At 45.1% G+C, this 12,960-nt stretch overlaps 1 protein-coding gene across 2 annotated transcripts in view; it reads right to left on the bottom strand.

The window, feature by feature from the left end:
• The window catches only part of LOC135558457 (UDP-N-acetylglucosamine transporter-like), a 36,694-nt gene that overhangs the window by 8,589 nt on the left and 15,145 nt on the right, over window positions 1–12,960 (bottom strand). For both annotated transcript variants that reach the window (XM_064992264.1, XM_064992265.1), the window contains exons 2-6: window positions 7,758–8,034; window positions 7,377–7,531; window positions 7,080–7,202; window positions 6,659–6,833; window positions 916–1,034 (exon numbers count right to left, since the gene is read on the bottom strand). In XM_064992264.1, coding sequence (XP_064848336.1) covers window positions 916–1,034; window positions 6,659–6,833; window positions 7,080–7,202; window positions 7,377–7,531; window positions 7,758–8,034 — 849 coding nt within the window. The remainder of the gene's footprint in view (window positions 1–915; window positions 1,035–6,658; window positions 6,834–7,079; window positions 7,203–7,376; window positions 7,532–7,757; window positions 8,035–12,960) is intronic.

Here is a 12,960-nt window from a genome sequence, read left to right as displayed (position 1 = left end):
CGTTGCCAGACCCACTGGCTTCAGGTCATCTATAAGTCTATGCTAGGTAAAGCTCCACCTTGCCTCAGCTCACTGGTCACGATAACAACACACAATAGTAGCACACGCTCCAGCAGGTACTGTATATCTCACTGTTCCTCCCCAAAGCCAGCACCTCCTTTGGCAGCCTTTCCTTCCAGTTCTCTGCTGCCAGTGACTGGAACGAATTGAAAAAAATCGCTGAAGCTGGAGACTTACATTTCCATCAGCTAGTCCATCTGTAAATAGCCCACCCAATCTACCTACCTCATCCCCATATTGTTTTTATTTACATTTCTGCTCTTTTGCACACCAGTATCACTACTTGCACATCATCATCTGCTCATCTATCACTCCAGTGTTAATCTGCTAAATTGTAATTACTTCGCTACTATGGGCTATTTATTGCCTTACCTCCTCACGCCATTTGCACACACTGTATATAGACTTTTTTTTCTCTTTTGTGTTATTGACTGTATACTTGTTTAGTTCATGTATAACTCGGTGTTGTTGTTTGTGTCGCACTGCTTTGCTTTATCTTGGCCAGGTCGCAGTTGTAAATGAGAACTTGTTCTCAACTAGCTTACCTGGTTAAATAAAGGTGAAATTAAAAATAAATTACAAAAATAAATGGAGGAGAATGTGGTGCTCTCGGAACATGCATACAGAAACCAGATTAGGCCAACTCTCTATATATAATTTTGGATAAACCTAATAACCAACGTTTCGGCTATGCAGTACCTTCAGGTTTATTTTATTGTTATTGTATTTTTACAAGGGGGTCCACTTTTTTTCTGCTCGTTTGCCTCACTTTCCAAAAACGTAATGATACATCCATTAAACACATCCATTTGTATGGCCTGAGTTCTAACTATAACTTAAGCATATGTACATTACCTGCAGGGCCACAACAGTCCAGGTGAGTGGGTTGTAGCCTTGGAACACTCCGGACTCCCTCACTCTCTCTCCGTCGTACACAAACACTCCCATTAGACCAAACACCAGGCCAAACAAACCTAGGAGAGGGAGGGAGAGAGAGAGAGGTCAAATCAACATTTATTTGTCACATGCACAGGATACAACAGCTGTAAACAATACAGTGAAATGATTACTTGCAAGCTCTTCCTCAACAATGCAGTATTCAATATAACAAAAATGGAAATATATAGAAAAGTGTCCTAAAAAGAGCACGGAATCAATGCTGAGTTAGATAAAATACACAGGAGAAATACAAAACACACTATATATTCCAGCCACCCAAGTCATAGACTGTTCTCTCTTCTACCGGAGGACCAAGTCTGAGGCCAAAAGGCTCATGAACAGCTTGTGTCCCCAAGCCATAAGGCTGCTGAACAATTAATCAAATGGCTACCTGGACTCTCTTGCACTCACTAAACTCTACCCACACACTCACTAGACTCTACCCACACACTCACTAAACTCTACCCACACACTCACTAGACTCTACCCACACACTCACTAGACTCTACCCACACACTCACTAAACTCTACCCACACACTCACTAGACTCTACCCACACACTCACTAAACTCTACCCACACACTCACTAGACTCTACCCACACACTCACTAAACACTACCCCCACACTCACTAGACTCTACCCACACACTCACTAAACTCTACCCACACACTCACTAGACTCTACCCACACACTCACTAAACTCTACCCACACACTCACTAGACTCTACCCACACACTCACTAGACTCTACCCACACACTCACTAAACTCTACCCACACACTCACTAGACTCTACCCACACACTCACTAAACTCTACCCACACACTCACTAGACTCTACCCACACACTCACTAGACTCTACCCACACACTCACTAAACTCTACCCACACACTCACTAGACTCTACCCACACACTCACTAAACTCTACCCACACACTCACTAGACTCTACCCACACACTCACTAAACTCTACCCACACACTCACTAGACTCTACCCACACACTCACTAAACACTACCCACACACTCACTAGACTCTACCCACACACTCACTAGACTCTACCCACACACTCACTAGACTCTACCCACACGCTCACTAGACTCTACCCACACGCTCACTAAACTCTACCCACACGCTCACTAGACTCTACCCACACGCTCACTAGACTCTACCCACACGCTCACTAGACTCTACCCACACGCTCACTAGACTCTACCCACACGCTCACTAGACTCTACCCACACGCTCACTAGACTCTACCCACACACTCACTAGACTCTACCCACACACTCACTAAACTCTACCCACACACTCTAAAGACTACCGACACACTCACTAGACTCTACCCACACACTCCAACACACACACACACACTACATGCACATTGGGGGGCGGCAGGGTAGCCTAGTGGTTAGAGCGTTGGACTAGTAACCGGAAGGTTGCGAGTTCAAACCCCTGAGCTGACAAGGTACAAATCTGTCGTTCTGCCCCTGAACAGGCAGTTAACCCACTGTTCCCAGGCCGTCATTGAAAATAAGAATTTGTTCTTAACTGACTTGCCTGGTTAAATAAAGGTAAAATTAAATATTGACACAGTACACACACCTTCACATTATTCACATACACTGCTGCTACTCTGTTTGTTATCTATCCTGATTTCGTAGTCACGTTTACCCTTACCTACATGAACATATTACCCCAACTACCTCGTAACCCTGCCAAATTGACTCAGTACTGGTACTCCTTGTATACAGCCTTGTTGTTGGTATATTATTCTGTTACTATTTCCTTCTTTTTCTTTTTCTCTTCTTTTCTTACTTTTTCCTTTTCATATTTAGACAATGTTTTTTACTTTTGCACTGTTGGGAAAGTAAGTAAGTAAGCTTTGCACAGTAAAGTCTATACCATGTTGTATTTGGTACACGTGACAAATACCATTTTATTTGATTTATTTACAAGGTCAATACCAGTACCAATATCAATGTGCAGGGATATTGGTGATAGTTATGTAATCAGGGGTAAAAGTGACTGAGCAGCAGGATACACATAAAAAATGGTAGAAGCAAAGTATGGTGACTGGATGGTGATTTTGAGTGTGTGAGCATGTGTGTGTGTGCATCAATATGTGTGTGAGAGAGAGAGAGAACGAGAGAGAAAGAAAGAGAGAAAGAGATAAATGGGTGAGGTTTTAATTAAGGGAGGACTCTAAAATAATTGTCAAGCATTCCATTGCTTGTCACGGTTTATAATTATGTGCTTGTATAGTTGTCACGCCCTGACCATAGAGAGCCCTCGGGGTTCTCTATGGTGTTTTAGGTCAGGGCGTGACTAGGGGGGTTATAGGTATTGTGTTTCTATGTTGGTGTGTGGGTTCCCAATTGGAGGCAGCTGATATTCGTTGCCTCTAATTGGGGATCATACTTAGTTGGTCCTTTTTCCCACCTGCAATGTGGGATATTGTTTTTTGTGTGAGTGGCTATGTATTGCACGTTCGTTATATCTTTGTTGTTATTTGAAGTTCACTATTAATAAAATGTGGAACTCTACTCACGCTGCGCCTTGGTCTAATTATTTATACAACGATCGTGACAGAATATCCCACCAAAGCAGGACCAAGCAGCGTGCCCAGGTGGTAAAGGAGAGTTGGACATGGGAAGAAATACTAGGTGGATGCGAGACCCTTCCTTGGCGGGAGTCGCCTAGGAGTAAGGGAGGACAGCGACGACACCAGGGTCCGCGGCCACAAACAGCCCAAGGGAAAGCCCAAGATCTTTTGGTGGGGGCACAAGGGGCTGTTGGCCGAGCCGAGGAGCGAGCCAGAGAATGTCTAGGAAACGACGGAGCAATTTGAGGAAGGATATTGGAGAGAGATGTTGGCTAGAAGTATGCTGCAGCGCAGGCGTTTTGAGGAGCGTCCTGTGCTGGCTCCCTGCACTCGCCCTTAAGAGCGTGTCATCAGTCCGGTGCCACCTGTGCTGGCTCCACGCACCAGGCCTCCAGTGCGCCTCCCCAGCCCGGGTACGTCCTGTGCCAGCTCCCCACACTCGTCCACCAGTGCGTGTGTACAGTCCCGGAGTCTCCAGCGACGGTCTTACAGCCCGGAACCACCAGCGACAGAAAACAGTCCGGAACCACCAGCGACAGAAAACAGCCCGGAACCACCAGCGACAGAAAACAGTCCGGAACCACCAGCGACGGATCACAGTCCGGAACCACCAGCGACAGAAAACAGCCCGGAACCACCAGCGACAGAAAACAGTCCGGATCCACCAGCGACGGATCACAGTCCGGAACCACCAGCGACAGAAAACAGTCCGGAACCACCAGCGACGGATCACAGTCCGGAACCACCAGCGACAGAAAACAGTCCGGAACCACCAGCGACGGATCACAGCCCGGAACCACCAGCGACAGAAAACAGTCCGGAACCACCAGCGACGGATCACAGTCCGGAACCACCAGCGACAGAAAACAGCCCGGAACCACCAGCGACAGAAAACAGTCCGGAACCACCAGCGACGGATCACAGTCCGGAACCACCAGCGACAGAAAACAGTCCGGAACCACCAGCGACAGAAAACAGTCCGGAACCACCAGTGACAGAAAACAGTCCGGAACCACCAGCGACGGATCACAGTCCGGAACTACCAGCGACAGAAAACAGTCCGGAACCACCAGCGACAGAAAACAGTCCGGAACCACCAGCGATAGAAAACAGCCCGGAACCACCAGCGACAGAAAACAGTCCGGAACCACCAGCGACAGAAAACAGTCCGGAACCACCAGCGATAGAAAACAGTCCGGAACCACCAGCGACAGAAAACAGCCCGGAACCACCAGCGACAGAAAACAGCCCGGAACCGCCAGCGATAGAAAACAGTCCGGAACCACCAGCGACGGATCACAGTCCGGAACCACCAGCGACAGAAAACAGTCCGGAACCACCAGCGACAGAAAACAGTCTGGAACCACCAGTGACAGAAAACAGTCCGGAACCACCAGCGACGGATCACAGTCCGGAACTACCAGCGACAGAAAACAGTCCGGAACCACCAGCGACAGAAAACAGTCCGGAACCACCAGCGACAGAAAACAGTCCGGAACCACCAGTGACAGAAAACAGTCCGGAACCACCAGCGACGGATCACAGTCCGGAACTACCAGCGACAGAAAACAGTCCGGAACCACCAGCGACAGAAAACAGTCCGGAACCACCAGCGACAGAAAACAGTCCGGAACCACCAGCGACAGAAAACAGTCCGGAACCACCAGTGACAGAAAACAGTCCGGAACCACCAGCGACGGATCACAGTCCGGAACTACCAGCGACAGAAAACAGTCCGGAACCACCAGCGACAGAAAACAGTCCGGAACCACCAGCGATAGAAAACAGCCCGGAACCACCAGCGACAGAAAACAGTCCGGAACCACCAGCGACAGAAAACAGTCCGGAACCACCAGCGATAGAAAACAGTCCGGAACCACCAGCGACAGAAAACAGCCCGGAACCACCAGCGACAGAAAACAGCCCGGAACCGCCAGCGATAGAAAACAGTCCGGAACCACCAGCGACAGAAAACAGTCCGGAACCACCAGCGACAGAAAACAGTCTGGAACCACCAGCGACAGAAAACAGTCCGGAACCACCAGCGACGGATCACAGTCCGGAGCTTCCAGTGACGGTCCACGGCCCGGAGCTTCCAGTGACGGTCCACGGCCCGGAGCTTCCAGTGACGGTCCACGGCCCGGAGCCTTCCTCTGCGCCGGTGTCCAGTCCAGGCACGGCGTCTAGTCCTGCTCCATGGCTGGAGCCTTCCTCTACTCCGGTGACCAGCCCGGGCACGGCGTTCAGCCCGGCTCCATGGATATGGATGGATCCGCTCTCTGAGTGGGTGCTACGTCCCGCACCGGAGCCGCCACCGACGCTAGTTGCCCACCCTAACGCTCCCCATCTAGTTTCAGGTTTTTGCGGTCGGATTCCGCACCTTTGGGCGGGGGTACTGTCTAGCCCTGACCATAGAGCCCTTGGGGTTCTCTATAGTGTTTTAGGTCAGGGCATGACTAGGGGGGTTCTAGGTATTGTGTTTCTATGTTGGTGTGTGGGTAGTTCCCAATTGGAGGCAGCTGATATTAGTTGCCTCTAATTGAGGATCATACTTAGTTTGTCCCTTTTCCTACCTGCTATGTGGGATATTGTTTTGTTTCGTATTAATGCCTATGTGCGCTACGTATTGCACGTTCGTTAATTCTTTGTTGTTTTAGTAAGTTTCACTATAATAAAAATGTGGAACTCTACTCACGCTGCGCCTTGGTCCACTTATTTATACAATGATCGTGACAATCGTTTATGGTTTCATGCTAAGACCACGATTTTGGCACCATGACATTGCCTAAGGATTGGAATTACAAGGGCTATGGGACAGTGCCTCCAACCTAAAGTTGCTATACTGTTGTGAGAATACATTCAATTTATTGAAGTCGATGATTGAACTTTTTTTTTAGAAGCCCTGAGTTACACGGAGAGACCATAAATGGTGTAATCGCTATAGAGAAAGTGGAAAGATATTCACACATACCAAGAGTACCGTTTATGTAGAATTAAATGAATCAATGAACCAAACATGCATACAGAAACAAACCAACAGGTTCCAGTGATGCTGACCTAGCTGGATGTTGCGGACCCACACACTCTGTTTGGTCCCTTTGAGAATCTTCTCAAAGTAGACTCCAGCGAAGCCACTGGAGAAGCAGGCTATCAGTACGGCTATCACACCGACTAACTGGGAGCCTGCAGATAGAGGCGTCGGAGATGGCCCATCCAGAGACTCTGAAGGCCACTGTGGAGAAAAACACTACATCAGTATGGGAAACCCGTGCAAAAATTCAATAAACTTTTCCTGGACATCATGATAACACAGATTTATTCAAATTATCCTGAAAAACCTGTGAACTTTAGAACAATTTAGACTTCTGCCTCCCTAATGTGGAAACTCGAAGATCAATGACTAATTGGACAAAACCCATGCAAACAGGAATGATGAGTTATTGACTGGTGTGTGTTTAGCCTTGTTTAGCCTTGTTACCTGAACGAGAGCGATACCAGTCATGAGGATGAGCAGGGACAGCCACTGGTAGAGCCCCAGTCTCTTCCCCAGCATGGATACTGAGAACAGGGCCGTGGTCAGGATCTTCAGCTGGTACGTCACCTGGTTGGGGACAATATCAATTTAAATTCATGCCAGTCGAAATTGGACATGAAATGGAGTATGAAGGCCCTGAGTGTTCACCTTATACTGAGTCACTCCATTTGTTCCCCTGATACATGTTGCAGTACACACGCACATGCAAACACACACACACACAGGTGTCACATCTCTCACCTGGTAGGTAGCAGCGTCCAGGTTGGACAGGGCGACATAGAGAAGGTTATTCTGGAGTGTGTAGATGCCTGATGGGATGGCCAGCTTCAACGTCTCCATGGGCTTGTTGAGAATCTCTTCCTTCAGCACCCGATTCAACACAAGAAAACTGAAGTCTGACAGAAAGACAGACAGCAATTGAACGGCCACACAATGAAGCCTAAGACAGAGATAGAAATACAAAGATACTGTAGGAGCATTATCTCTGCTGTCATTGTTTATCCAATGACTGTGTTACAGACAGACAGCCAACCAGCCAGACGGACAGCCAGATGGACAGCTAGCCAGACGGACAGACAGACAGCCAACCAGCCAGCTAGCCAGATGGATCACTAGACTTACTGTGGTCATAGAAGATGAGCAGCAGGCAGATGAGGATCTTAAGCAGTTCGGCCAACACCACGGCTGAAGAGGCTAGGTAGTGGGGCCCCTCGCCTTGCAGTGTGCGCGAGTACCTCATGGTGAGGACCAGTGAGGTGGTCTGCAGCACCAGCACGCCCAGGGACATGTACTTGAGCCGTGACTGGGATGGGGAGACAAGGGGCAATGACATGGAAACGAGGTGGGATGCCTCCATAGAGTCAGGGGATGAGGCCAGGCCTGAAAGGCCTGGTTTAGGCTGTGGGAGAGATAGATAGACAGTGAGATAGGCTGGGTTACGCCATAAGTCCAGCAGATGCACATGCGTTTTGCTATATGTTGTTTTTGCCGGATGTCTAACTTGCATCTTCTGTACTTGATGCACATGTGCTTCGCAAAGCTGCAGAACGGTTTGCAGCTTGGAGAAGATCATTTTCACCCTGTTTGACCAAAACTAATAATTAGAACAAATCGACCTACTGGTTTCATAGGCTGGCAGAGCTAACAGACTGGCGCGCACAAAGGCACATTACAACGATAAATCTACTTTGTTTCTATTCTTCTGTCACATTAATCTCTAGCAACATAGTCATGATCATTTTGTCTCCGTATGGTGCCACCCCCTCCTTGAGTAACTTTTTCTCCCCAATTTTGATCTTGTCTCACTGCTGCAACTTCACAATTGGCTTGGGAGGTGAAGGTTGAGTCATGTGTCCTCCGAAACATGACCCACCAAACCGCGCTGCTTAACGTTCCACTGATGACCGAGGTCAGCCTGCAGGCGCCCAGCCTGCCACAAGGAGCCAAGTAAAGCCAATTATGGAACCCCCGATCACGGCCGGTTGTGATACATCCTGGGATCGAACCCAGGTCTGTCGACATTTAGAAAGTTTGCATAGAAAACAGATGTGACAATTGCCTGCTGGGGTGCATTTCCATTTTATGCAGTTTTCATCGACTATTTTTAAATTGAAACAAGACAGTTAAAGCTCTGACTTCCGACTTCATTGTGTTCAAAACAAATGGGAACTTGGAGAAATACGAGCTCCGATTGGGAAAAAATTGTTTTCAACGTTCATCAAACTCTGAATTCCAACTTGGGAACAGGCCTATTTCTAGACCTCCAACTTTCCGACCTGAAGATCACTGACATGATTTGACCTTGTATTTTTCAGAGAGCGCAGCATAAATTTCTTGTGTCTATAAAAACAGATAGATGTAACGACGTCGCACCGAAAAACACTTTTTTGCATAAAACCTAGTGTTGAATAAATGTTTAGTGGTTGAAGTGTTTCCATTACCCATTTAGGCAAGTTGCGCATTCATAAATTGGCGACAGCCTGTATGCCCTTCCATCTATCTATATTCTAATAATTCTCATATGCCACGGTCCGTACCATGGTGAAACTTGCAGTCTTGTAGATCTGAAATAATTGAATGGTGAAACCTGCCAGCCAACTAGAAGAGTAAGGCGAAGCTATTCAGGCATTCTTGAAAGTCCGGACGAACATTTTTATAGTTGACCATTTTTATTTTGCAAGCAGTAGGAATTCAGAATTTAATGTGGAGTGTAGTTATAGTTATGTGATGACATCCCGTGCCCTAAGTACCTTCAAAAGTATTGTGCCTGGTTTTTAAAATCTTTATTTAACTAGGCAAGTCAGTTAAGTCTGGGAACCCCGTTCCGCTAGCGGAACCCCTCGCCAACAGCCAGTGAAATTGCAGGGCGCCAAATTCAAACAACAGAAATCTCATAAATCCAAAATTTCTAACGTACAAGTATTAGGCACCATTTTAAAAATAAAATTATAGGTAAACCAGCCACAGTGTCTGATTTCAAAAAGGCTTTACAGCGAAAGCTCCACAAACGATTATGTTAGGTCACCAGCAAGTCACAGAAAATCACAGCCTTTTTTCCAGCCAAAGAGAGTTGTCACAAAAAGCAGAAATATAGATTTAATGAACCACTAACCTTTGATGATCTTCATCAGATGACACTCATAGGACTTCATGTTACACAATACATGTATGTTTTGTTCGATAAAGTGAATATTTATATCTAAAAATCTTTTTACATTGGCGTGTTATGTTCAGTAGTTCCAAAACATGCAGTGATTTTGCAGAGAGCCACATCAATTCACAGAAATACTCATAATAAACATTGATAATAGATACAACTATTATACATGGAACTTTAGAAAAACTTCTCCTTAATGCAACAGCTGTGTCAGATTTCAAAAACACTTTACGAAAAAAGCATACCATGCAATAATCTGAGTATGGCGCTCAGAGCCCATAGCAATATCCGCCATGTTGTGTAGTCAACATTAGTCAGAAATAACATTATAAATATTCACTTACCATTGATGATCTTCATCAGAATGCACACCCAGGAATCCCAGTTCCACAATAAATGTTTGATTTGTTCAATAAAGTTAATAATTTATGTCGAAAAACACCTCCTTCTGTTAGCGCGTTTAGTAAACAAATCGAAACTCACAAGGCGCAGGCAAGTTCAGCGGAAAAGTCGGACGAAGATTCCCAAAAGTTATATTACTAGTTGTAGAAACATATCAAACAATATCAATCTTTAGGATGTTTTTATCATAAATCTTCAATAATGTTCCAACCGGAGAATTCCTTTGTCTGTAGAAAAGCAATGGAACGAGAGGTAACTTTCTCATGACCGCACGTCACGAGCCCGTGGCTCTCTGCCTGACCTCTGACTCATTCCCCTCTCATTCAGCCCCCCTGTACAGTAGAAGCATGAAACAAAGACTGTTGACATCTAGTGGAAGCCTTCGGAAGTGCAACATGACCACTATCCCACTGTATCTTCAATAGGGGCTGAGTTGGAAAAAAACTACACCTGGCATATCTAAAGCCTTCTCTTTTGGGGCATTGCTATAGGCCAGTCAGTATCTAAATAATATGTGTGAAATGCTTCATAGTATCTGTGATGTAAACAGAGAGGTTTACTTTCTTGGGGACCTGAATATTGACTGGTTTTCATCAGGCTGTCCACTCAAGAGGAAGCTTCTCACTGTAACCAGTGCCCGTCATCTGGTTCAGGTTATTAATCAACCTACCAGGGTGTTAACAAACACTACAGGAATAAGATCATCCACATGTTTTGATCACATTTCTACCAATACTATAGAACTGTGCTGTATCCGTACCCATTGGATGCAGTGATCACAATATAGTGGCTATTTCCAGGAAAGCCAAAGTTCCAAAGGCTGAGTGTATAAGAGATCATACAAAATATTTTGCAGTGGCTCTTATGAAGATGATGGCTGCCTGTACAGGGCTGCGGTCCCTGTACATACCTGTACAGGTATCAAAATCAGCGGAAATTCCAGAGCGCCAACTAATAGTACTCGATACAACTCAAACACATGCAGGGTACTCAATTAAAGCTACACTCGTTGTGAATCTAGTCAACATGTCAGATTTTTAAAATGTTTTCGGCGAAAGCATGAGAAGCTATTATCTGACAGCATGCAACCCCCAGAAATACACGAAGGGGACGTAAACAAAATAATTAGCGTAGCCGGCGATACACAAAACGCAGAAATAAAATATAAAACATTCATTACCTTTGACGAGCTTCTTTGTTGGCACTCCTATATGTCCCATAAACATCACAATTGGGTCTTTTTTTCGATTAAATCGGTCCATGTATACCCAAACTATCCATTTATGAACATGGTCAGATCCAGGAAAAAACTCTGTTTCAAAACGCAACGTCATTTTTTTAAATTAAAAAAGTTGCCTATAAACTTTGACAAAACACTTCAAACTACTTTTGTAATCCAACTTTAGGTATTAGTAAACGTTAATAAACGATCAAATTGATCACGGGGCGATCTGTATTCAATAGCAGCAAGTCTTGATATCATCGTCCATATTCTACCTTTCACAACTTCCTCCGGTATACCCAATGACAGGAAGTGCCTATTACTCATTTGACCAAGGATGAACTTCAATACAATTTCCAACACTGGCGACATCGTGCGGAAGCTGTAGGAACTGTAAACCGGTCGCTATCTATTTTCCCTTGCCATAGACAATACAGAGACTGGCGGATTGATATTTTTTTGTGTTTTTTGTGAACAGTTTTCCTTGGGATTTTGCCTCCTACACACGTTCTGTTATAGTCACAGACATCATTTAACCAGTTTAATGAACTTCAGAGTGTTTTCTATCCATCCACACATACTAATCAAATGCATATACTATATTCCTGGCATGACTAGCAGGATGTTGAAATTTTGCGCGATTTTTTAACAAAAAGCTGCGAAAATTCACAGCCTCCTTAAGAGGTTTTAATAGTATTTGTTGGTCTGATGTGATCAATAAGGATCATCCAGATGCTGCACTTGATGAATTTATGAAATTGCTTCTTCCAGTTATTGATAAACATGCACCTGTTAAGAAATTGACTGTTAAAACTGTTAAGGCTCAATGGATTGATGAGGAATTGAAAAACTGTATGGTTGAAAGAGATGGGGCAAAGGGACTGGCTAATGAGTCTGTCTGTACATCTGACTTGCTGACTTTCTGCAAATTGAGAACTTTCAGCATGCTTACAGAGAAGGGCACCCAACATGTACTGAACTGACACAAATTACTGATGATTGGTTGAAAGAAATTTATAATAAGAAGATTGTGGGAGCTGTACTATTATATTTAAGTGCAGACTTTGATACTATTGACCATAACCTGTTTTGTTGAGAAAACATATGTGTTATGGCTTTTCAACCCCTAACATGTCATGGATTCAGAGCTACAGCATCTATCTAATAAAACTCAGAGGGGTTTCTTTAATGGAAGCTACTTTAAAGTCAAACATGTAGAGTGTGGTGTAGCACAGGGCAGCTCTCTAGGCCCTCTACTCTTTTCTATTTTTACCAATGACCTGCCACTGGCATTAAACAAAGCATGTGTGTCCATGTTTGCTGATGATTCAAACATATACGCACCAGCAACCCCTGCTGATGAAGTCACTGAAACCCTTAATAAAGATTTGCAGTCTGTTTTGGAATGGGTGGCCAGAAATAAACGTGTCCATCTCTAAAACTAAGAGCATTTTGTTTTGTATAAAAGCAAGTCCAGCAGGCTCTAGTTTTATCTGATCTTGATTATTATTATTTTTCTTATCCTGATTACTGTCCAGTCATAC

Source organism: Oncorhynchus masou, chromosome 17 (assembly GCF_036934945.1).
Source record: "Oncorhynchus masou masou isolate Uvic2021 chromosome 17, UVic_Omas_1.1, whole genome shotgun sequence".
Classification (NCBI taxonomy): domain Eukaryota; kingdom Metazoa; phylum Chordata; class Actinopteri; order Salmoniformes; family Salmonidae; genus Oncorhynchus; species Oncorhynchus masou.
The sequence above is the reverse complement of the archived record's forward strand: the minus strand, read 5'-3'. Positions and strand labels throughout refer to the sequence as shown.